At 48.3% G+C, this 25,967-nt stretch overlaps 1 protein-coding gene across 50 annotated transcripts in view; it reads right to left on the bottom strand.

Moving 5' to 3' along the window:
* Positions 1–25,967, bottom strand: part of SORBS1 (sorbin and SH3 domain containing 1) — a 227,861-nt gene that overhangs the window by 63,833 nt on the left and 138,061 nt on the right. For 34 of the 50 annotated variants that reach the window (XM_047703064.1, XM_047703093.1, XM_047703082.1 and 31 more), the window contains 8 exons: positions 23,752–23,896; positions 19,882–19,911; positions 14,562–14,734; positions 12,574–12,637; positions 10,757–10,831; positions 10,370–10,432; positions 586–633; positions 331–460 (listed from right to left, as the gene is read on the bottom strand). In XM_047703064.1, coding sequence (XP_047559020.1) covers positions 331–460; positions 586–633; positions 10,370–10,432; positions 10,757–10,831; positions 12,574–12,637; positions 14,562–14,734; positions 19,882–19,911; positions 23,752–23,896 — 728 coding nt within the window. The remainder of the gene's footprint in view (positions 1–330; positions 461–585; positions 634–10,369; positions 10,433–10,756; positions 10,832–12,573; positions 12,638–14,561; positions 14,735–19,881; positions 19,912–23,751; positions 23,897–25,967) is intronic. The other 16 variants (XM_047703111.1, XM_047703075.1, XM_047703074.1 and 13 more) reach the window with 4 other exon arrangements.

Here is a 25,967-nt window from a genome sequence, read left to right on the forward strand (position 1 = left end):
ATTTACAGTTACGATTCCTCTTGTGAGAAGGGTAAAGTCATGATAATTACAGCCAATGTTCATTAAGCCCATATGGGGAGCCAGAAACTACTGGAAACGTTAGATGCATTGCCTTGTTTTATCCTTGCAGCATCCCTATGAATGTAAAATGCAACCCCATTGAACAGATGAGGACACTGAGACTCAGAATAAGTCACAGGGATTCAAAATCAGGTTTGCATGACTCTTGCCTCTACAGCTGCCTGACCCAGCAGAGACAGGACACTTCCCTGGTATCTTGGGGATGGAAGCCCTAACCTTCAGAGCTGATTGTGGGTGGGAGGTACTTACCTCTCTGGGCTTGATTTTAGTGAGGAAGAGCGGGCTGGGAGGGGAAGCGTGGCCGACCTCTTAACCACCTTCTCACCGTCGATGTAGCTCATCTCACTCTTTGAGCGAGGCACAGAAAGGGGAGATTTTGCTGGAGAAGAAAAGTGGGTACAAAAGACTTGCAAAAACTGAGGAAAATCAAAGACAGGAAGATGTCTTTCCTCACCCACCACCCTCTGTTCCTCCCCCGCAAGCAGAAAATTCTACATCACTTACTGTCTTCAGAAAAGGAGTACCGAGGTGAGTACAGATCTGAATCATCATCTAGTGAACAAAACAAAATGTAATCAGGAGCAAGCCGGCTAAGGTAAGAAAACCAGGTGACATGTCCCCCCACTTGCCCCATCCTGCGCCGGCGTCCGGCCACACCGGAAGCCTGACAGACAGAGGGGCGGCCCAGGGCCGGAAGCTACACCCCCCCCAGACCTCATCTGAGAGCCCACCCAACCAAACAGGGCCGGCCAACCTGCAGGCCGGAAGGTCCACTCATGACACCTGGGGGCTGACTGCCACCTGACACTAAGGAAGCATGGGGACAAATAGCCAAAGGTCCTCCTCAAGACAACTTCCCACGAGCAAATTGAGAACTCAGGGTTCCCGGCCTAGACTGGAAACAGGGGCAGAGAGAGGTCCCTGAATGTCTCTGGTCTAGCCTGCTGAGTTCCCCAGAGTCTGCTGGTCCCACTACTGGATGGGCTGAGGGAGGCCCAGGAGACGGCTTCAGCGGCCCACCACGGCTGGGACCTGTTCTACCTGGGGCAGTTCCATGCATAATACCATTGACCAAAGGGGCTGCGGCTAAGGAAACAGGCTGAGAAAACCCTCCTGGTTCCTTGCTTTGATTCTAACTCAGCCTAGTTCCTCGAGCAGCTTGCTTTCCTCGCGACACAGCACATGCTGGCAGGGCTGCCCTGCAAGGGTCCTGCGAGGGTCTGGGTCTGAACAGTGACTTCGGAACCAACCGAACTCACACGGTCTTGTGGGACTGCTCTGCAAGGGCGAGACACTCGCCCCTCAACATAGAACCCCAGGACACGGACACTTGCAGAACCAAGACCAGAGCTGAGCCCCTCGCCGAAGCAGCCGCCCTGAACTCAAAACGAGAGCACACGGACATTTACTGAAACGGATTTTTCAAACACAAGCCAAAGAACCCACTGTCACATGTTGGCTAAGTGTTAATCAAGTCCTGTTTCTCTGCAAATCTAAGTCTTAGAGCAGGAAAGGCTGGGGTATTTTGTGAAGTAGAAATAAAACTAACACTGCTATTATTTTCAGTATTATTCAAAGACGACTTCTCTGGCAGCCCCTCTTTTAAAAAGTATTTTATTTATTTATTTGACAGAGAGCGCACAAGCAGGGGGAACGGCAGAGGGAGAGGGAAAAGCAGACTCCCTGCTGAGCAGGGAACCTGATGCAGACTCGATCCCAGGACCTTGGGATCATGAACTGAGATGAAGGCAACCACTCAACAGACTGAGCCACCCAGATGCCTTCTGGTAGCCCTTCTCATTCCCTCCTCTCCTCTTTTCATCTGCTCCAGGTCTCCTCCCAGCCCAAATAAAGGAAAGGTATCAGGTACCAAGTTATCTTTCCCTCCCTTCCTCCATCCATTTCAAGGATAAGAACTAGTTGTTATCAAAGTTGAACAAGACTTGCTCTGCTATACATGAAATGTGCAAGCTGATTTACGTTAACTTTTGAGAATAGGGCGGAAGAGGTAAAATGAGATCCAGAAATGTATTTTTGGAGTACTGTTCTGAAGAATTTTGTCTTGCCTGTTGTTGTTTTTTTTTTTTTTTTTAAACCTGTTGTTGTTTTTTAACAGAACTTCTGATTACCCTGCTAAAAATGCCATGATGTCAAAGAAAGCAAAAAATCAGCTCTGACTGCCGAGATTTGACTGGAAAAACACTGGCTGCAAATGAGAAATTAGCTTACTTAGGAACCAATGTATGTACCACTTAAAATCTAGCCTCGTATTTTAGCTCAAAACCCTGTATCTCTGAATCACGGACTGACAGACTAACAGTAGACCGTGAGGAAGATCAGGGTTAGTTTGTAACTATTACCTGGTTCTTGGGGTAAGAAGCAACATTTTCATGGGGGACACATGGCATTTAAATATTCAAAAAAATGTTTAAAGTCTATGTTCTTGAAACAATTTTTTCTTCCCAGAGCTTCCTTACATAGAAATCTGGAAGATTTGTTAGAAGGAAATGAGAAATAGTTCTTATAAGATGGAAAAAAAAAATAGAGCAGCTTGGGGAGTTAAATAATTTATGTATTTTGAAAAGTAGGAGGAGAAAAAACGGGGGTGAAGGCAACAGACATCAGAATGACTGAACACTCTTAAAGCCACTTCTTATTTGTTAGAGGTGGAGAAAGCAGTGTCATCCAGCTAAGCCAACGGAGGGCAGGAGCACCTCTAGGGAAGCAAGCTCTTCATTTCTCTGTGTCCACGGGACCGAGTCCAACATGTAGATTTCAGCTCACCTTCGAAGACAGCAGACTGAAGTTCCACAGATTTGACCAAACACGAGGAATCCGGGCAGGTCCCAGGGGATGTAAAATTCACTTTAATTGATGTTTGTCTTAGAAATCTAACATAAGGGGCACCTGGGTGGCTCAGTGGGTTAAGCCTCTGTCTTTGGCTCAGGTCATGATCTCACGGTCCTGGGATCGAGTCCCACATTGGGCTCCCTGATCAGCAGGGTGCCTGTTCCCTTCCTCTCTCTGCCTGCCTCTCTGCCTACTTGTGATCCCTCTCTCTGTCAAATAAATAAATATTAAAAAAAAAAAAAAGAAATCTAACATAAGAAAATTCTACCTCTGCTTGTGAATAAAAACAATAGCAGCTTCCATTAAGTGCCGAATAGCGGCTGCTAATTTACTAACCTCATCTCACTCAACCCTCACGAAAACTGGAGGTAAGGAAATCTCTCCTCTCACAGACAAGCAAAGGAGGCCCGGGGAGGTTAAGAGAATTTGCCCTTAGCCACACAGTGAGAGAAAGACAAAGCAGGAAAGGACTCAAGGTCTTTCTGACTCCACTTCCCTGCCCTGCCTCTAAGCCCTGTGACAGGAATCGGGGCTTTGTTCTACTCCTCACCCCGGCCTCATCTACCCCATCCTGGGAAAAACTGTGACTCTTCTGGTATAATTTTTATTATGGAAGAGGCAGGAGAGGCTGTTGTTTTGAAATTCTAGTCATGCACTATGGTGTTGGCCAGACTGACTTCTAGACCTTGAAGCCTTTGCTATCTTTCTGCATCATCTCCTCCTTCTTGATGCTTAAGCAAATTTTCTTTCTTTTCCTTGTAAAGATTGTATGTATGTATGTATGTATGTACGTATGTATTTATTTATTTGCCAGAAAGAGAGCGAGAGAGCAAGAGAGAGAGCACAAGTGGGGGCAGGGAGGAGGCAGAGGGAGAAAGTTAAGAGTTAAGCAGGCTCCCCACCCAACAGGGACCCAACACAGCTCGATCCCAATCATGACCTGAGTCAAAGACAGACGCTTAACAACCAAGCCACCTAGGTGCCCCTTACACAAGTTTTCTGAGTTACCCACTTCTAGCTCTTTGCTGGTTTCTAGAGACAGTGGGTAAAACTGAGTCACTCTTGCTACGTCATCTACTTGCTGTTTCTCTAGTTCCCTTCTCCTGGCAGGCCAAGCCCACACTGGGGTAGATGGATATGAAGTTAAAAATACCGATGAATGGGAAAACTGGGCACCAGGATCACGCTTCTGCGTCTCTGCACACTGGAGTTAGCCAAATGGAGTGTACGTTTTTTAAGCACAGTTAAGAGGCAGTAAATGAAATGTTTTTTTCAAGCTGTTTGTGAGCACAGGCATTGTCTGTGTCTGAAATCCTGCCGTTACAGTTTCTCCAAGGGTTCTTTAAAGCGGCGCCTTAGGGGGCTCAGCTGAGCTGGGATCTTGTGATTGCCGCTCGTGGTAGAGCCACATGCTGACGGTGCCCCTCTGAGCCTTGGCAGCGACACCCAGAACTTCCGGTGCCAGCAACTTCCAGGAAGCCCTAAGGCTCAGCAGCATTTACTCGGGGTGAACAATCCACTTCTGGAACCCAAAGGCCCCTGCTGGGCTCTGATGTTTATGCACCAGTGACTATCCTCTAGGCTTTGGCAGTCTATCCTTGGAGGCTCGATTTGGGGATGGCTACTCTTCTAAAACTGCCAGGAAGCACATAATTTCTTTTTCAACCACAGCAACTTTAAATGAACTTCTAAAAAAGGCTTTTCCTGGATTTGGGGGTTTCTTTCTTGAGAATTTATAACAATCTTAAAAACACTGGAACAAGTGCTGGTCGAGAATGATTATTTTATAAAAAAAATGTGACGAAAATGAGATGCCCAAAAACCAGTATTTACACAATCACTTGCCTTTATCAATTAAATTTTAATTTTATACATTTCTTAGGCATTTAAACTTAAGATTATTTTTGTAACATCAGGGGTTCATTTTTGACACAATCTTTTTCTACCGCTCGAATTAATTCCTTCTGCTTTGTTCCATACACTTTGGAAGACAAAAGATAAAGGGGTCAAGATAGATACACACACTCACCCCACAAATAAAAATAGCCAAAGATAAAGATATACGCAGAACTGGGGACAAAGTCTGGGTGGGATCGGAGAGAAGAATCAGCAAAAGGAGAAATGGGACAAGGTGGTCAGGATTAGTCCAAAGAGCCCGGGGAGAAATTCCCAAAGCTGCTTCGGTTCTGGTTAAAGGCAAATTTTAAGGGATTAGGAAGAAGAAAAAAAAGACCAACAAAGGGTACAGAGTAGCTACAGAAAACAAACAGTAAAAGAGGGGAAAAAGAAAAGAACTGAAGGAGAAGAGAACGAGACAGAGAAGGAAAGAAGTAAGAGGAGGAAGACGTGCGGAGGACCAGAGGGCTGGAAGGAGACTCACCGTCCTCATCTCCAGTGGCATTCCCAGCCCGTGGAGGAGGTAGAGAGGGAGTAACTGGAGCTCTCGGCTATCCTGTGGGCCAGTCTAAGGCTGCACTGGCCAGGCGGAGCCCTCCTGCCTGGCTGTCCTCAGGAGAGCAAAGGTGACCGTCCCGCCAGCCCGGCCCCGCCTCCCCTGGGCAGTGCAAGCTGGAGCGGGGGGCAGGAGGCACACAGAGCCCAGCCAGGCAGCTTCACAATAGATCTATTTGCTTGAACTCCAGCAAAGTAAGGCTATTCTTAGAAATTCTGTAAGGCCGGTAGAGGATTACTTTAACTCAAATACAGACGTGCCTGGGAGAAATTGGCCTCCTAAATCTTTGTCCTGGAGCATCCTCATCTAGGAATGAGGAGAAAGGTCCATGAGACAGACCACTGTGGCATGGTATGTCACCACGCCCAGGGGACGCCTTGAGACACTTCACCAGGAGGGGGCAGTGGTCACCGTCAGCTGGACAGTGGAGGAAGCAGCATCCAAAAGCAAGAGGGAAAGCTGGTCTCTGGGACGTCCCCCTTGGGCTGATAGGACAGCCCTCTGCCCTGACATGGCCTGAAGTGTTCTAATAGGCCATGCACCGTGAAGTAACCCAGAGACCTGGTTTTGTGCTGATGTGGAGGTGTCATTTGAAAAGCTTGGCCATTTTGTGGACACAAAGCCCGTCAAGAGAGCCAACATCATTTGGGCATGTTCAGAGTAGGAAGGCTGGTTCTTTTGAACCCGTAGCCCCCCTCAAATTCTATATCCAAATTCCCTGGATTGCACTGGAGAGTAGCTTCTCCTTAGAGAGTGGGAAGGGCGGTCCCCTCCATTCTGGTGGCTCTCAGTCCTGGCGTCAAATCACTTGGGGACATTTCTTAACTACACGCCCCCCCTCCGACGCCATCCTGGGAGATGCGGGCGCCTGGGCTTAGGGGTCAGAGAGGGTCAACCGAGAACACAGAGTGCAGCAGGAGAGGGAAAGGAATCAGCAGTGCCATAGAACAGAGTAGGAAGGGCCCTAGAGATCCACATTGAAAACCTGGTTCTGCTACTTACTGGGTGATCTTGCGCAGATTACTTAGCCTTCCCAAGCCTTATACCTTTCACTGATGAAACGAGGACTTACCTCCTGGGGTCCCCACGAGGATGAAACAAGCTAACAGTTGTCATGCATTTAGCACGTGAGGCTGTGTATCCAGTAAGGGCTCAATAAATGGTGGTCGCGGCAGGCACTGTCGTGGTTATGCTGCTGTTGTTGTTGTTATTATTATTGATAGAATTACGCCTGTGAGCTGCTGAGGTCTGAGCCACCACATGCCTGTTTCCTAAAGCGGGAGGCAGGGGCGAGGCCGCGGTGGCATGTCTGAGGCCTTTCCTCCACAGCCTGCCCCCCTCTCGCTTCCTCCCCAGGAGGAAACCGTGCGCAGGGGGTCTGAAGACCCACCTAGCAGCCCCTTGACATCTGGGTACGGCAGTGGGTGGGGCTGGCTTCGGTCACTTCAACAGCCCCTTCTCCCCACCCCCCCACCCCTCATCTTTCTGACCAGACATCACAGAGGCTACAGAAGGACATCTCTCTGCCTGCAGGAGAGAGAACGGAATGGAATTCACAGACAAGCAGCTCTGGGTCACAGAGGAAGGAATGATGGGGAGGGGAGGGTGGGTCAAGTGAAGGTTAGAAAAAAAAAGAAAGTAAAACTCATTTGCTTAGCCTTACTTAAAGTTATTCCCAAAAGGTTTCTGGTAAGTTATTTTTGATAAGCTTTCTAGGGACCAGGGTACATAGTGAAATTTCAAGAAGTCAGTCTCCTGAATTCATTCTGCTCTTGCTCAGGTCCCTAGTCCCCCAGTCTCTCCCAACTACCTCAGGAAACAAAGAGCAAACTGCTCCTGTCCCACAGCCTGGTCTCAAAGATCACAAGAGTAGAAGGGACTGCTCCTCGCTGGGAGTTTATAGGTTTCTTTTCAAGTACATTTTAAACTTCACGGATTAAGGTGCGATAACTCTATTAATCTTCTGAAAGTCTGGACAAGTTTGCCTTTTTTTTCTTTATAGTTGGAGGGGGGGAAATGTTGTTATGCCGGCATACACAAACTTTCCTGGAGTCTTTTACTAGTCAGGAGAATCAGCTTTCAGACACTTAGAAATATCTTCTTTTATACTGGATAAACAACTAGGATTTCAGACAGAGACAGAGGCAGCGGCCCTTAGGCTAGGCTGGGATAGGTTTATTGCCAACAATTCTAGTTTCAAATTCTGAGTACAAGTGCAACCAAAAAACCTGCAGCAACGATGGTCTCCTCACAGAGGACAGACCCCAGAATGGCAGCTCACATTTCTCAGTAAAACGGGCTATTTTTTTTTTTTTTTAAAGATTTTATTTATTTGTCAGAGAGAGAGAGAAATCACAAGTAGGTCGAGAGGCAGAGGGAGAAGCAGGTCCCCTGCTGAGCAAGGAGCCTGACGTGGGACTCAATCCCAGGATGCTGGGATCATGACCTGAGCTGAAGGCAGCCGCTTAACCAACGGAGCCACCCAGGCGTCCCACAAAATGGGCTATATTTTAATGCTCATTAAAACCTACGGGTAGAACCCTGGCTAGGTGCTAATTTGTCCTCAACACCTTTCTTTGAAAGGCATAAATATTTCCCACATTAAGAAGGGTGTGCAGAGCCCAGGGCCACCTGTCAGGAACACAGAGCTGAGGGGGACATACCAAAGCTTACAGATGTCACGACCACAAGCCAGAGAATCTCTGATCACTTAAAAAAAAAAAAAAGAAAGAAAGAAACAAAAAAACCCCAATTATTTAATGTGATCTAGCTCAAACATCTCCTTCACTTGTAAAAAGCCTTCAAGTGACTGAATATATGTGTGTTCTATGTCTGGCTCGGTCATCGTTAGCAGGAGCAGGGACAATAAAATCCACCCTATTTTTAAAATCTTTCCAGGGAAGAAGACTTCTTAGACACTTGTGGTAAAGCCTAATCATCTTGGTTATTATCAATCTTTTATGTTCAACCTAATTGTCCCCCCTTTTTAATCCTTCACAATGTTATCCTCTTTGGTCTTTCAAAATAAGAAATATTAAGGTCTGCTTCCTACCTTATAGGTGACAAGTTACCATATCATCCCTTACTGTTTCCGCCTCAAGGCCAAATAACCCCAATTCCCTCTAGTGCCTAACTTGACCTTTAGCAAAAAGCTGACATCATTGTTAGCTGGGGTGCTAGGTGTGGCAGCTGGGGACCGTGGCAGCTGTGGGTGTGGCCACGAAACCCCGTCTTCAGACCAACAGCCAGCCTGACCGTGGAAGCTGCTGACACTGCCTGCGGCAGGCCTATGGCATTCTTCTGGACTCACGTAGTCTCTGTGTTTCTCCACAGGACTCCTCCAGGTAGCCTTCCACTGCCTATGGGACACTACGCCTTCAGGTTTGCCATGCACTTGTCATCTTCCCCAAAAGGGAGCCCAGAAGGAGGGTGCTGGGTTCTCAAGTCCAAATGAAGCACCAATCGAAAATCACATTTAGTCAAAATCACCCTAAAACAGAACAAAACTGTCTCCCTCTCTTGGCTCAGTCAATTGTCTCTTAAGCAATGCTTCTGGATAGAATCTGCACTCCAGGATAAAAGGACTAGCTTATCGCACAGCAAAGAGATTCTTGTTGGAAGTGAGGAGGTCACTGGTTGTGATGAAATCATCAGCATGGAGCTGCAAGCCTTGGTTTGTTCGGGAGACTTTTTTTCTTCCAAACCAGGCATGAAATGGTTGGAAACCACTGATGAGCACATCAAAGGGAGAACCAAAATGGAATCCGGTATTTTAACTAAAACGGGTATTCCCCTTCTGTATGTGAGAGGTAATCAGTAAGAGTTTGGTGAATGAGTGAACGCACGACCTAACCCATGACAAAAAAGGCTGTGGAGGATAGTCTGTTGAGCTAATCAGAGCAGAGAAATACTGAGGGGGCACAACAGGGCTGCATCTCTAAGAAAGAACTATGGTACCATGGTCCAAAGCCTCGCTCATCAACATTCTCAGGTATATACTGAGGATCTCCTTCGCACCAGCAAGCTTTCCTCTGGCCTTCCGAACACATGCCCTTGCAGCTGCCTCCACTCTGGACATGGTGCGAGGAAGGGGCCTTGTCTAACTCACTGCTGGATGTGCACTTTTGAGAACACGGGACATGTCTTATCCACGGCACTATTTTCAGTTCCAAAGACAATGCATTGTACTAACACTCAGTATTAATCAAATCAGTCAAGAGAGTTCAACATCTCATCCTAGAAGAGCATTTAATGGAATTTCCTCTTGTATGCCCCTTTCCACATTCCTCTTTCTAGGTCACTCACCCAAAGGTCAGATAATCCCTGGGACGAGGGTAATTCTAAGGATGGTGTCTTTAACTTACCTTTAGAACCTTTTTTGACACCTAGACTTTTTGCTCTTAGATACGAATGTGGCAATCCTTCCCAGCAGGTCCAAATTCCTAGCCAGCAATTTCATGAAACATTTTCTAACTTGGTCAAAACCCTTATTTTCAAGGGACATCATCTCCCACCATGAAGGAATCTCTTACCTGGACACCCCTTTGGGAATTCCCTACCAAGGAGATACACCCTGAAAATCCATGACAAGAGGAGCCCAGTGATGGGCTGTAGCACATATGGGAACTGGGTAACTCTTCTGTTGTTGGCAGCACGATGACTGGCTCCCCATGTCACTGCTCAGCCACCAGCACCATGTGACCACCCCAAATACTGGCCCCAGAGCCCCACATGTTCAAAGCATTATAACTAAGCTACACTGGTTACCCCATTAATCATGGAAACTCCAAGGGAACAGGATTAAAATCCATCCAGACAGACTCAAGTCATACAGTCAGCAAGGAGTGAGACTAAACCAACAAAACACAAGGTTGGGGGAAGCAAACGATTGGGAGACAGCCCATTAGCCACCAGGAAAAAACCCAAGGTGAAGAAGAAAGTAACAGCACCAGCACAAAGAGAGGCACGTGAGTTTCCTTTAATTACCTTCTGATTTAGGACTAGGAGTAGATGCTGGAAACTGGTAGGTAGGAGTGTAAGGATTGTCCTCTGTAGCAGAGAAAAGCAGTGGATTTTGAAACTACCCACCACGAAGTGGAGGAGCTCACAAATCCCGCAACTGACTCTTTTGAACGATTACCTACTTTAGTGTTATTAAAGCACACGGCATCACACTGAACACGAGATTAATGAATTAGGAAGGCCATAGTCATTTTAATATAGCACATCATGCAAATAAGTGAAATGAAATTTCCACCAACCAAAAAGGACTATTAAAAACAAAATCTAAAAGCCAAATCTTATTTGTAGAATGGAACTATAAGAATTAATTTAAGGCTAGGACAACAGATACACTGTCTAAGTTTATGGTACCTTCAGAATTTTGCTGGATTTCAGGAAGTTCAGGGAATTGGTACGTAGGGAAATAAGGGTTTTCTTCAGGAGTGTCTAGGCAGAGGAACAGGTTTGGGAGAGAGAATAGAGGAAGACACAAATGGAGAGAATGAACGAATAGGGATCCGCACACAGTTAAGGCTCCTTGAATTCTGGAACATACTACGCTTCAGAAGTGATATGAAAGAAATTCAAATTGCTTTTAAAAAATCCAGTCCTTTTGCCTGAATTACTGAGACACATCTAAAGAGACAATATCATTTTTCCTCTTGGAAAAAGAATTACATATATACAGGTTCTAGTAAGCAAAAGGGATTTAGCACAAAGCTTCAAGTTTCCAAACAAACAAGTGGATTCTTAAATTTTTGCACATCTCTGCCTACCATTAGGGCAGCTGGTTTCGTTTAGAAACTGTAATTTGGGTTTAGTTAATCCCTCCCAAGAGAGAAGTGATGTTGCCCATGGGACAGAATAACAGACTGTTCACATATGCTCCTGTGGCTTGGCATTTGGGCTACAAAAACCAGGACTCAAGGTGAGAGAGACACAGAGTGCTGGGGGAGCTGGACATTGGCTTGAGGAAATGACCAAGAGAAGGGACATCACCCAGTCAGAGACCTGGCCTTTGGCGTCCCTGCCATGACTAAGCTCATCCACCCAACCACAGTGGATTTGCTCTCGGTTTAGAAACACTAAACACTGAACATCTCGGTATTCTGAAATAGTCGGAAGAGAGGCACAGCCAGGCTCATTGTGAACACTGTAGGAGCTCAGCACCAGTGAGGCTAGCGGACATCTGCAGCTAATCAGAGAGATCTGTTACTTGCGGCTTAGGCCGCCACCAACCAGAACACTTTCCTTTTGCCTTCATGTGTCCTCTGTGCCAGGCGGCCAGACTGGATTTGGCCCCAGGGAACGACAGGATGCTCTGCCCCTGGGAGGAGTGCCCGTCCCACGGGGCAGCTGCATCCCTGCCCACCAGCTGATGGGCAGCGCAGGCAGGTGGGAGCTGCTGGGGTCATGAGCTGCCCGAGCACCAGCCTGGGGTTTTCCCACCATGCAGGATCACCTGCTGACAAGCCCTGCGGGGCCCTGATCCCGAAGTGCTTCCCTTCAAGCCTGAGCGGGCTTTGCTGTGTCAGCTCTTGACTGGCTCCCAGGGCTACCTGCCAAGTGCTGGCTCCCAGCTGGGGAAGATTATTTTTCATTTTAATGCCACCTTATAGGTGCACCACGCATGCTACTTCCTAAGGCAGAATTTGCTCTCATCTGGACCCTGCGACATCCCTTGGAGGAAGGGAAGAGGGCTGAAATGTGGAGAGGTCTGTGACTGGCCCAAGGTTACATGAGTGCTTAGGGGACTGAAGCCAGGTCAGACCAGTTCTCTCCACTCCCAGTTCAGTGCCTTCTCAACTTGCTCTGCCCACAAGGCAGTCATGGGCTGACAAGGGGTGGGGGGCTGCACCTAAAGCCAGAAGCAGGTGGGAGTCAGAGCTGCTCACATCCCCGGGCAGGCAGATGCTGGAGCACAGGCGGAGTGCTGGGCTCAACCTGCTACATCCCACAACATCTGGGAGGGAGGACTTGAGATCTGACCTCAAAGCCCACATGTGAGGAAGAACACAAGCGGTCCCTCCCTGCTTTGCTCTGCAGGCGTATGGCTGGGCTCAGGCAGGCTGCTCAGTGAGTTGAGCACAGGGCCCAGCCTTCTGACATCCTAGCAAAGCAAGTTTAAGTCCTCACCACAATAGTTAACGTATGAACACAGCATAGCTTCTACAAATGAAAATCAGTACCTCTGTTTAGTTTGTGGATCTGTTTAAACATGGTCTTGTACCAGTCTTTGGATCTCTCGGTGTTCTAGAGAAAAACAAAGGCAAAGAGTAAAATAAAATGGAAAGGTCAGCACATTTCAGAACTTCTATGATCATGAAATCAGAGCTTCTGCAAAGTGACAATATCTGAAGCCAAAACTTACGTTACTCTATACATCTTGGTGACCCCACATTTAAGTCATTATTAAAAATGCAAAACAAAAAATAAATAAATAAAATAAAATAAAAATGCAAAACATTTGAGAAATAGCAGCCAAACCAAGGGGTGCTTGGGTGGCTCAGTCGGTTAAGCATCCAGCTCTTGATTTTGGCTCAGGTCATGATCTCAGGGTCATGAGATCGAGCCCTGTTTTGGGCTCCACACTCAGCTTCTCTCCTTTTCCCTCTGCCCCTTCCCCTGCTCAAACACACTCACCCTCTAAAATAAAATAAATAAAATCTTAAAAAAAAAAAATAGCCAGACAAAGAGATTCAGACCTGAATCTGCAGAGTAATAATTGGCCAAAAAAGGATGCAGATTCTGAAAAAAGTAAATGAAGATCCACTTGAAGTGTGTTCATTCATACAATTTTTAAAAATTTCATTTTTTAGAGAGACAACTAAGCAGACGTAAAGCCTCCTAGAAACATGAGGCAAAGAATATCTGCACGTCCCCACCCATATCAGCTTTTTCTGCAGGAGTGCGGTCACCTTGAAGAGGGCCAGAGAGTTTCATCTTCATCCCAAAGCTGAGCTGTTTTTGTTTTAAGAGCAAAATAAAACAAGGACGGGTAGAGATGGGTGATTAGATCATGCATTTTCACTCTCACTCTAGAGATGAGGAATAAAGTCAAAACGATGCCCAAGGTCACAGAGCTGGCGTGGAGGCGAGTGGGAAGGCCACCTCACGTGATGGTTAGGGGTGTGGGTTTGGGAGTCAGAGTGTATGGTGTGGGTTTGGCAGGTTGTGCCATCCTGAGTAAGGACCGTAATCACTCTTGAGTCCCTGCTTCCTTATCTATGAAGCGGGAATTCTATCTGTGTTCATCTTGCAGAGTGAATGCCGAGATTGCCGCGCGAGCGGCCACCGTCCAGCAATGACCGTCCAGCACAACTCCCTTCCTACGAATTACTGTCCTTATATGCTTAGTGTGACTTAGGACCAGACAACAGTTCTTCCAAGGCTCAGCCCATTGTTGTTTCTACTCCTCCAAAGGGACACCAGAAACCGTCTACTCACTACATGGAGACCGTAGAGAGAAACACTCTAGCTAGTGTTCTGAGGGGTTCATGGAACAAAAGGGGATTCACCCTAATCCACTTTCAAAGGCAGCTTCCCCTGAATTCCAGGGGGCCTGCAGGAGGCTGGCGTGCCTGGGAAGAGGGGGACAACTGGGCAGCTGAGCCCATTCTGTGGCTTCCTTAGAGCTTCTTGCTCACCCCATGTGACAGGGTCTCTCCCAGCCAGAGGAACTTCTTCCTGAATACATCAACAGGGACCCTGAGCCCCTGCTCTCCCCAGGGTCCTGTAATCCTGAACCTGCATTTTCTGAGCATGCTCCGCAGGACACAAAAGGAAGGCTGGGAGATGCTGACCATGACATCCTCCCCTAGAAAAGGTACCGGCCTCAAGCTTCTCAGAAGTTCTGCTGCAGAGAAACGGCTCTGTGCTCCACCCTGCTTTTCCCCCACAGTCCCGGAACCCCGGACCCTTTTCTCATGAGACTTAGACCATCTAACATGCTTTAAGGAAAGCTGCTGCCCTCTGAGCTCAGGACCAGGATAGGACGGGAGGCCAGAGCACAGCTCTGGGAAGCTCTGTGGCCCTCCGCGGGTCTGGAGAGTAGGCAGTGGCGAGGATTTCCATGTGAGGCCTTTGTCAGCCACAAGTAGGGTCACGTGCACTCAGGTGTATATGTGTCACCGGCGTAAGAGGAAGCTTAAGTAGGACTTGGGGTCCATATTCATACCCGGAGTGGGATGCCCACATCATCCATGGAAACATCGCTCAGGTCCTGAGCGCTCCTGGCCACCCGTCTACTGTCATCCTTTGCCTTTTTCTCAGTAGCCCTTCCAGGTGAGGTGGGTTTCTCCTGCGTTGGTGCCAAGTCCTGCTCTCCCACTCTTCTTTCTGAGACAGGATCTGGAAGTGAGAAACAGTTATTAGCTACAGCAGCTCTCCTTGTGGCTCCGAAGCAGAAATCTCCCAAAGAATCCAGCTGGGGCAAGTGTGTTTGCTAATTCCCAACAGGCATGAGTCTCCCTGAGAGCACAGTTGGCAAACGAGGGCCTGGCCGCCTGTTTCCGTAGTAAAGTTTTATCAGGAAACAGCCACACCCATTCGTTTACGTATTACTTATGGATGCTTTCAAGTTACAGTGGCCAAGCAGAGTAGCGCCTAGCTCGCCCTTTCCGTCGCTGAGTGCACATTGGAGTTGATCGGGTGCAGGACTGGAGGTTACAGAGAGTGAATAAACAGACCAGGTGTTTAGATCATATACTCTGTTATTCCCAACCACGTCCCTTACTACGGGAAGGCGTCATGGCTCTGCACGGCATGTCCTGCGGCCATGGGGCGTGGACCTCTCAGGGTGTGGGCCTGCAAGGAGCTGACGGCCGTTGGGCAGAAAGGGCAAGAGAGCCAGCAGTGAGAATGCAGGATGGCCAGGGCAGATGGAGCCCGCATCCAACTTAGCTGAGGAATTTAAGTTCAGGGCTGGCGTCTCGGAGGGAGTCAAACAGGAAGTGAAGGGTGCCCCTGGCAGAGGGAACAGCAGTAGCAAATGCAAGGACCCTCTGTACTACTCTGAGCTACACAGGGGCCAGGCACTGTGCTCAATTCTTCACATCCATGGTCTCAGTTCGCCTTCCCAATAACGCTACGAGGAAGAAACTATTATCCGTTCACTAAAAACAAAAAAAAACCCAAAACAGTTTGGGGCACCAAGGCACAGAGACATTAACGTGCCCTGCCTAGGGTCACACAGCTGCCATGCGGCCAAGCTAGGATGTGGATTAGGGACACCTGACCAGCAGGTCTCTCTGAACCATGTCCTGTCGTACCGCCTTCCAAGACGGCACCAAGGCTCCAAGCTTGGCCTGATCCAAACAGAAGTTAGTAAAGGGACCGGGGTGGGGAAGGCAGGGAGAGGTGGCTGCCTTCATTCAGACACGGTAACTTTGACAGTGAGATATCCAAGCAGAAATGCCCTTGAAGAAAGAGGGAGCGGAGCCCCGGCAAGGGGCCCTGGCAGGAGTGCCATTCCCAAGCCATCAGCAGTAACGCAATAGAAGAGGTCATGGAGGAGTACATGAGGGCAGAGTCAAGGGCTGTCATGAGCTAAGGGATGTTGTGGGGACAGGCTGAGGAGTAAAAGGGATCCCCCAAAGGACACACGAGTTATCGGAGGGAAAGGAGGTGAACCCGAGAGGAACAGTGTGGCATCACTGAAGCCAGAGAAGAGAATTCCAAGAAGCGGATGATTCAACCCATGAAAGGACAGAAGGACAAAAAAGGAACACCGGGAGAACGGGGCATTTAATTAGGCAAGAGTCACGGGATCACTGGCGAGGGAGCAAGTTTCTGAGGGCAGTGGGGTGGGTGCCAGACTGCAGAGAAAGGGACGAACCTGGGAGCAGGAGGCAGGGAAGGAAGTAGGGAGGCATTCAGCACACAAGGAAGACTACAGCAGGTGGCAACCAGAGAGGCCAAGAGGTTGGGGGTCAAAAAGGTCTGAGCCGGGGGAGGCTAAGTCCTAGTAGCAACGCCCTGGCAGTGAGACTGAAGGGGAGCTAGGGGCAGCCTGGCATCCAGGCGGTGGTGCTCAGTCAGGATTTGGTCACTGACTGAGGGAGCACTTCTCACCCCTGGGAAAGGCAAGAGTGCAGAGGGCTGTTTAGAGAGTAAACTCCAGCAGAAAGGAGGGGCCCGAGGGTGCATGCGAGGTTTTGCCTGAGTCAGAGATGTCCCCGTGTGAAGGAGGGGCCAGGGAAATGGGGACACACCGCTCAGATGCTATGACCTTCAGAGCCTGCCCACCTGGAGCAGAGGGGGCGGTGACCCGGACGGGATTTCATACAAACTCCTGAAACAAGTACTCATTCTGCGACCACAGAGTGGTTTCTAAACATTTTGTCCAAGACCCAGCTCAGCGTACGCTTCAGACAACCCGACCCCCAGCGTCACAGCCATGAGCTTTACAGGATGGTGAGGCCAGACTGGATTTATGGGATGAGTTCTCGTGCCCCCAGCAGAGCCAAGAGGAGGCCACAGATTTGGCAGGAGGCCGGGAAGTGACTTAGACTTGGGCTCAAGTCACCCAAGTCTACCCTTACTGTGGCTTTGCTGAGCATTTTCCTCCCGCCTGGAAAGGCCTTCCTAAGTGCCACCAGGAAGCAGCAGTGGGGCTGACTCCAAGCCATCTCACCTAGTGCTTGGAGGCGCTCACATGCCTCACTCCCACGTCCTCTCTTTGCATGGACTCGGCGTTCTCAGGGATTCCAGACCCAGAGACATTTTTTTCATTGTTAGGGCAGGTGGCACCAACAAGAATCACCTAACTACAAAACTGGGGTGACAGTCCAGTGATTCATTCCAAAGCGGTCAGAGGGCTTTGGCTCTACAAAAATGTGCCCTGAATTATTATACTTTGGAAGCTTATGATCACAGGCTTCATGACTGAGTGGATTTCGGGGCACAGAAAGAAGAACGGCAGCCTCAAAGAAAAAAATTTTGTTGTTGTTGTTACGTAGTGAAAACCTAACGTGACACTTTCTTGTACCAGGCAGGTGACAGGACCACCCAGTGACATCCAAGGGACAAGGGGGGCAGCTGCTGTTTCTCAGGAGGTAAATACTGATTCCCTCAGCAAGACTTCCTGCAGCATCTCCGTCCAGTTTTAAACTGAACTTTTAAAAGGAAGTTGCTGAAAAGAGCCACTCAGTAAGTGACAATGCTGACAACCTGGGACAGGGCCTCTGTGTTTGTGGACAGCTTTCCTTCCCTTCACACCCCAAACTCTGTGATTGAGGACCACAGCAGTGCCGACACCTCCTTGAGGAAAATGTGCCGGACCCTCCGCCCTAGCCCTGACCTGCTTCTGTGCGCACCTCCCGGAGAGAGCCACAGGCTTGAGGCGGCCAAACGCCATGTGGTCTCCGTCCCGAATGAATGCCATTAAACAAGAAGCCCCATTAAGGCTTGATAAAAACCCACTAAGGACGGGGGGGGCTGGGGTGAGAAGGGTGGCCCTTCAAGTGCGATCACCCGAGGTACTTATGCTGGGGAGCAGACTGGAGTCAGCCCAGCTGAGCCTCTCTCCTTCAGAACAAAATCGTGCCGCTGCTTTGTCAACAAAAACTAACATTAAGTGAGCGCTTACTTCATGCCCCACTCTATCAAACACCGTTAGTGGCTCTACCCCAACACTCAAGGAAGATGGAAACATGAAGCTTATTTTGGAGCAAAGGAAGTGGCTCGAGGCTGCCAGCCTGGTGGAGAAGCCCTAACATTGTGTAGCGCTTTCTGGTGGGCAGAGCATACCCCCCTTCCTGTCGCACACGAGCCTCACGCCTCTTTGGAGGAAGCTATGCTGCAGAGAGGTAAAGTCACTTATCCGGGCAAAAACGATGTCAATAAAAAGGAGCAAACACTGGGCCTCCTAACCTGTGTTTGGGCAGCTGTTTCATCCATTCCACTGCTCCTTCCCAAATCCCAAAGGCAGGAACGTGTTCCCAGGAGCTCCCTTCCGTTTCAGAGCCACTCAGCTCTCAGCCAACCTGGGCGGGGGCCAGGCGCTGAAGTGGGCTGGTGTGGCAGAGTCAGGAGGGGGCAGTGAAGGGCACCTTGTGCTCAGCCACAGCCTGTCCTGGTCCTGGGGCCAAGTCCCGATAAAGCGGAGAGGGTGTGAGAACACCATGTTCCCCCCACTGGGCTCTCCACGAATCCCGAGGGCAGCAGTAGCAGGAAGTAACAGAAATCGTGAAGCAGCTGCTCAGAAAACAGTGGCTTTGTGTATCCACGAGATCAGGGATTCCTGCCCCAGATTTACACGTGTCTATAATACCCACCAAGTGCCCATCTGACACATGTGGTTTCTTCTAGAGGTGAATCTACCGCCTTTATTAGATTCTCCAAATGAGTCCATCACCAAAAAAAGTTATGAACCATCATACCACACCATGGGCTGCTGGAGGGTAGCACAGTTCCCAGATACTGCCACAGAGCCCGGCCCAGGGTGGGATCCAAAGTAAGCACTCAATAAAATGAGGACCGAATTAACAGTGGTGTCTGCTGACCATGGAAACGCATGTCTACTGAGCACCTAATGAGTGCCAAGGCTCGGTGCTGGGCTGCTCATACGCAGGACCTACATGGCACTACTACGTTCCCCATTTGGCAGGTCAGAAAACTGACCTGTGATTTAGAGCATTAGCAGCCTGCCTAAGCTGCCCCATGGGGAAGCAGGAGGATCGGGACTCAAGGCAGAATGGCTATGGAGAGCCCTAAAGACATGGTGAAAGCTGCCCATTCCTGGGCTTCCTCCCAGTTCTGCCTACACGAGGCTGCGCTTCATCAGGGAGGGAGCCCCGACACCTGAGGATCTAGCAGACCCAAGCCCACCACTGCCAGTTCCTGACGAGACTTGCTCCGAAGCATGCTCAGTGCATGCGCAACCTCAGCATCTCTGGGGACCCAGTTAGACACACGAGTGCTCACCCATACACGCGACATCCAAATCTCTGGAGCTGTGGCCTGGGTATCTGGGTTTTGGACCAGCTCTCCTGGAGACTCTGATGGTTGCTCACGCCCTGCCCCCACTTCCAGGCCCTGCTGGTCTGGAGGCTGTCACCCAGGCCCGTCACACATCACTGACCGGCATCCAGGCTTGCCACCCAGTAAGAAAAGAAGCTGCGTACATTCCCTAACCCTGACTTGTCACATCCTAGGAGAGAGATTAGAAGCGACAGAAAGGGGACTTCTTCGGTGAGGCCTGTCACGAACACTCCACCTGAGGCATAACCTTTTGTTCTTTTTTATTCACAGGACCCTATTCTGACCCATCCAGGAGCTGATCACGGCCGCCCAGGGCCTGTGTATGAGCTGGGGGTCACTGGTGTGGGGTGCCTCCTCTGCCCCTCAGGCTGCAAGGAGGAGGTGGGACGGCGCCTACTTTCACCATCTGTGTGGCCCAGCAACAAACAGAGTCCCCAGCACATCAGAGGAGCTCATCAGACTGTGCTGCTCACACATCTGAGGTGTTAGCGTGTAGAGAAATATTTGGCACCTACCTGAAAGGCTACTGAGTCGTTTTTGCTGTTCTGTGATAAAAAAAAAAAAAAAAAAAAAAGATATACATCGTGAGATTTACACAGACACGGTAAGACCAGGAAGTCCTGCCAGAAGTTGTGATCATCCCCAAACTGGGATCCTGACCGCCCCCTGGGCTCAGATGGCGGACTGTGGCGTGGCCACCACACCCAGCCGAGGGCCGGGGCATTACTGTGGCTTCAGTTATCCAGGTGTGGTGTCTCCAAGGACCAGCCCCCCATAGCTGCCCCAAGATTCAGGAAATGGTCACTGTTTGCTGGTTGTTTCCATGTGGTTTCAAGGTGATCTGATCATGGGAGGAGACCCTCCCAACTCCCCTGGTTCCAAGGGACCAGGACCCTTGACGACCCCAGTCTCAGTACGTTCAGAAGGAAACAGAATTGTAACTGTCACCATGCCAGCTCCCAGCTCCCGAGAGCTCTGTCAAACACCAGACATTGCTCTAAGAGCTTTCGCATGTTAACACCTTGAATCTATGCAACAACCCTAGCAGGTAGGGTGGGCAGGTTGAGACACCTCAGATAAGCAGCACACAGTACCCACGGTGACACTGACCATCAGAGGAGGGCCTAGAACCTGGCTTCCCGACTCTGAGTGCGGCCTGCCTTCCAGCCCTGACTGCCAGGCCACTACTGCTCCCCAACAGATGGTCTCTCGCTTGCTCACCCTTCCGGGCACTCGCGGAGGGGAGCCCAAGATCTCCTTCCCAGAGTTCTGTGTGTACGTGCTTCGGGATAGGCACAAAAATGACCTTTACCTTCCACAGTTGCTAAATATAAAGCAGCCACATAGATAAAAATAGAGCACTTGCCAGCCCCTGGGAGCTGTCACCAACCCCCTTGGCGGCAGCCCCACCCTCCCTCCAGAAGCCACGTGGGCAAGAAGTAAACAGAGCAGCAGGGGCACCTACAGTCAGTGGAACAGCCTGTCCGCCTCTGGACGCGGACGAAGTTCACACCAGCTGGACGGCAGGAGCCTGGCCGAGCACTAGGCTCGGCTCTGCCAGCGACTTGCTAGTGGATGTTGACCAATTGCGTAAACTCTGCTCTTGGTTTCCTCATCTGTCCGATCAAGTGCCCAACCGACCTATGGTTCCCAAACTCCAGTCTGCCAATTGGAGGCAAGGGCTTCCTCACCAGACAACAGCAAATCTATTCAACTTCAAAGGCTAGGTTGCTCCTCCTTCTGGGATATGAAATGGCCTTTCTTTCACAGAATGACATGGATAAGAGCAGTTTTTTTTTCAGGGGTGTTATTTACTTTATTTAGAAATGAGCAACCCTGGGGTAGTCCCCAGGCTGCTTCCCGTGACCATGAGACCCAGAGTCTGGAGGCCACTAAACATTTGGTCCCCAGTGTGGTCTAGGGACTGGAACCACCAATGTATCCTGTGAGTTGCTGAAAAAAATGCAGGCTCTCAACCCTACCCCAGACCTCCTACATGCAAATCTGCAAGACTGTAGTCCCCAGACCATGCACATTAAAGACTGAGGAGCTCTGAGCGAGGGGACCCAGGCACCTTGTCATGCCTGAGTTTCCTGGTTCCAATCCTCCTTTCAGACTGATCATAAGTGCCCTGCCCTCAGACCTGTGGTATAAATGTCAAGGAGAGGGGCGAGGAGCTGTGCAGTGTGGGCCAGGGCGGACGTGTGGTGCCCCCTCCTGTGTCTACAGCAGAGGGTGGGGACTGGCTTGCAGAGAGAAGGTTATTGTTACACTGTGCTCTGGGGCCATTGAGGCAAGGAAAAAAAAGGGGGGGGAACCTTTTTTAGGATGACTAAACTAGAATTCCAGAAGTAGAGTAAAGTTATTATTCCCTCAGGAGACTTTGCAATAGTTGAGAAATTGTTTCTATGGGTACTTTCTACGAGCACTGCTGCCAGGCTGAGTAAATTCCAAAGCAAGGCCAAAACACACGACCTAAACCCCACTGACAATTAGTGATCCAAGGCTAGGTGGCTGGGCGCCTCCATTTTCCTCCACTCTTCCTGCTCCGCCCCCTTAGGGAACATATGGTTTGCTCTTTAGGAGAAGCTACTTTTAATTCCAAAAAAAACGAATGTACTTGTATCCTTCACTGAAGGATGTGTGATTCAGGCAGCAGGATTCTGATCTTTAAGTCCAAAGTACAGGACTGCACAAGAACTGAAAGCTTTTGGGCAAATAAGAGGAATCCATTTGCCCAGAGAAGAAACAAAAAAGAACTACAGGCATTTCTGGGCCCAAAGATGTCTCCCTGTCATCTGAGGGACTTGGTGGAAGCAGCTGACATTACACTTGGCATTTCCCAAAAACCGAGTTGCCTTGGGAATAAATCCCATTTTTAGAGAAACTGCCTTTCCTTCTGGGAACTAACTTGCTTCTCTTTGGACTTTTTTTTTTTTTTTAAAGAGATGAGTCATAAAGAAGTTCATAGAGAACCAAAATTTCACTTTGTCCTGCACTGTGGACACTGTCTGGGCAGAGAAAGCTATTGCCAGTAAGGGGTACGGCCCTTACTGAGAATGGGGTCTTCTATAGTTTAGGGTGGGGGTTGGGACCCCTACCATCTTTGGAAGAACACAGATTCATGGAGGACGGTTAATATGGAGGCCATACATAATGAAAAAAAAAATAAAATTACGAAAATAACTATTTAAGATTTGAGTGGGAAGATTTTTAAGTGAGAGGAAATGTTTCATTCATCTGTTTTACAAGTTAGAAGCAGGAAACAGAAAACTCCATTTAATATGGAAAACAATTAAAAATAGACTCCAGTTCCATTCTCGTCCAAGTTAATGTAGGGGAGGGGGGAGTCTGGGAGAACTGCGCAGTAGGCGAGCAGCAAGTCAAGAAAAGGAGAGGTTTGGTGCCCAGCTTTTTTGAAACTCTGACTAAAAAGCTCTTTCTGCTCTAGGAAACAGCTTGACAACTTTACACTTCACATTGAAAAGGATTTTTATGAAGGGAAAGTTTCTCTCTCTGTTGAACTCCAACTAGTAAAAACTTGGGACTTAGAATCATCTTCTAAAATTTTAAAGCAGAAGGGTCAACAGATACAACTATTACTACAACTATTGCTTCTGCTTTGCCTAAGATGCCCCTTCAGAGAAGGGGAAGAACCAACCAGAAGCAGTAAGAGAAGCAACAGAAAAGAAACATGGAAACCCTCAGCAGAGCTGTACAGTGTCGCACAGTGTAAGGGACAAATAGCCACGTGAGCCTCATATCCCCAGAGGGTGCACTGAGTGACAGCCCAGTGTGATAACTGCTGGCAAGAGTCAAGGCCAGTGAGTCACCAAGAGAAAAGTCCAGTGCCTGCTTCAGAGGCACAAAAACACATTTGACAGTTTATAAAGGTTTCCACCTATTATGCTTGCTTTTTAAAAAAATTTTGGTAATCAAAATTTTGCTTTCTAGAAAATTCATGATGTCAAAGAACCACCTGACTCATTAAAAGAGATATTACTGTACCTAGATTTTCCAGCCAAAACTCTGATTCGAGTGCTCATGATGAGAGGAGTTTAGGTGCATAGACTTTTTCCCCTCTGTCTTTTCTTTCTTTCTTTTTGGTGCTGCCATCTGAAGATAGTTGTGAAAGCCCCAGGCGTGCAATACATGCTCCACCAGCTTACTTACGTAGATATCCGACATCGTCCTAAATCAGGGACCTGTCCCCCTGCTGTGGTCTACTCTGTGGATCACGGGAGTGAGTAAATGGGGGCAGACAACATCAGGGAAAGACAGGGTTTGTAAAAATTTCTGTGGAATGGCAGAAGTCCTGCCCCTGGAAGTCACAGCACAGCTACATGAATGCCAATGACTGGGGGCACTCTGTGAAGGTCCCTTACCTCGGTTGTGTTGCAAGAGTACAATAGTAGGATTGACAATTGTCGTAGAGGGGTAGGCAGAAGATGGCTTGCTAGCTGGCGCAGAGCTCTGGGGATCGGTTCCCACGTGGGATGAAGAAACTTCATTTAGTAGAGGGCCTGAATCCTGAAAAATGAACACACACTGTGACCAACTGTAAGTTACGTGAAACCTAACGTTAATGCTTTTTAAAAAGAAGAAATTTACAGCTTTACAAGAACCTTAATTATGAAAAGAAATGTAATCAATGAGACATCACGAATTCCAGTTAGAAGCTTAATCTGGAATGCGTAGTCTCTTTGTTGGTGTTAGTAAGGGTAGAGAGCAAGGGTAAGTGTTACTGGAAGTCTCAGCAACATCATTATTTTCACCTGGTAACAACTGTGGGTCACTCCGGTTACTAAAAAAGGAAATTCAGATCAAAGTAGAACAACATGCAAGACTCATGCAATTCCAAATGTGATCCGAGAACGAGAGCTGGTTTAAGGGAAAAATCAGGAAGGTTTAGTGCAGTTGTCTAAAGAAACATGAGACAATGTGAGGACAAGAAGCCATCGATGTAAAGAGTGAAGAGTTAAGTACTGGTCCTCCCGGAAAGCCACTCTTGTTATCCTCAGCCTTACTAGCACTTGCTTCTGTTATCTGGTTCTAACTGACATTTTTTTTTCACTCCAGCACGGAGTGACAAAGATCTCTGAAGTGGTAAAGACTTATGAAGATCCTGACTTCAGAAACCTGAGGGTTTGGCTATAAAATCCAATAGAATCATTACTATCAAAATTATAATTTGCATGATGTGAATGATGGCAGCCTTCTTTGAAGACAGGAAAATAAGACCTCAATATGTAGTAAGGATGCGTATACAGTTTCCTCTACCCTGCCTATAAATCTTATGAAGTTTCTATCTTGGAATTTATAGACCTCCAGCCGGCATGTCATTCTTAAGGAGTCTGAAAGGCAAGACTTTGATCGTGACTCTCCAGATGAAAGTATGGCTCACAGCAATTAGTTTGCTCCAGAGATCAGCTTCTAAGTACCTGTAGGACAAAAGCTATGCCTCCTTCCTCCTTTTGACCCTTGCACCTAGCTCAACACCCTGCAGACAGCAGGTGCTTCATAAATAAACACCACCTGAATGAATGCCACCCTCTATTTGCAAAGGTATCTGAACAACCTTTGCAGCAAGAAAACACATGTCCAGAAGAGAGAGAACGTATCAGGACCGGGGACAGCTCCTAACACACAGTAGGGCTTCAGTCCAATTCTGAAAGTGTCCTAATGTTGCAGCTCCTAGTTACGGGCAACAGCTCAATTTAGTGACTAAAATCCTTCCCCGAGGCTCGAGAGGCATAATATGATCTTATTCAAAAGTCTTCATCTCCACTTTTTCATTTGTAAAGTAGAAAAAAATTATACTTGTCTTAATTTACTTCCTAAGTGATTTAATAAAGATAAATGATATATCTCTGAAAACTCTGCCAGAATGCACCCAAGAAACACACACACAAATTGGGTATGTGGCTCTTTAAGGTAGAAGTGTCTCCTGTGGTGTCTGGACTGATCATGTGAACAGGAAGTATTCCACAAAATTTCATTCGGTGGCACAAGTCTTATTTCTGGAACATCACAAAAATGGCTACTGACTAAAAGAACCCATTCAATTCACATGAATTTTCTTTTTCCCTCTTCCTCTCAACTAGCCGCAGGTAGAGCAAATCTCAGCTTGTGGCTTGACCACCTTCCCTGGGGGTTCTTCTTGACCGTTCTCATTGAGTGCAAGACCCCAAGCAGTGCCCTTTCTCACCTCACTGTTAGCTGGGGCCCAACTAGAAGTTACCTGGCCAGCTGAGGATCCCCTAGAAGTCTACACCAGGCTGATCAGTCAGGTCTGAGAAACTGAGGACACTGTCCTAACTAACCTGTTCTGGATCACCTGTAACAAAACTCAGTAGGAAAATCTAGATCAGATTTCCATCTGATAATCATTACAGATGACACATTATAGAGTATACAACAAAACCACTCACAATCGTAAAAAAAACGAGGGCACTAAATGTATCTTGCTTTATGTGCTGCTCTAGAGAAATACTCTGTGCCCAAGGGAAGAACAGACCCTCCAAAGCAGGAGCAGTTTCTCAATTCATCTATAAGCTGCTGGGGGGAGGGGAGGGCATTAGAAACAATCTAGCATTTTCCT

The sequence above is a fragment of the Lutra lutra genome, chromosome 14 (genome assembly GCF_902655055.1).
Source record: "Lutra lutra chromosome 14, mLutLut1.2, whole genome shotgun sequence".
In the NCBI taxonomy this organism is placed as follows: domain Eukaryota; kingdom Metazoa; phylum Chordata; class Mammalia; order Carnivora; family Mustelidae; genus Lutra; species Lutra lutra.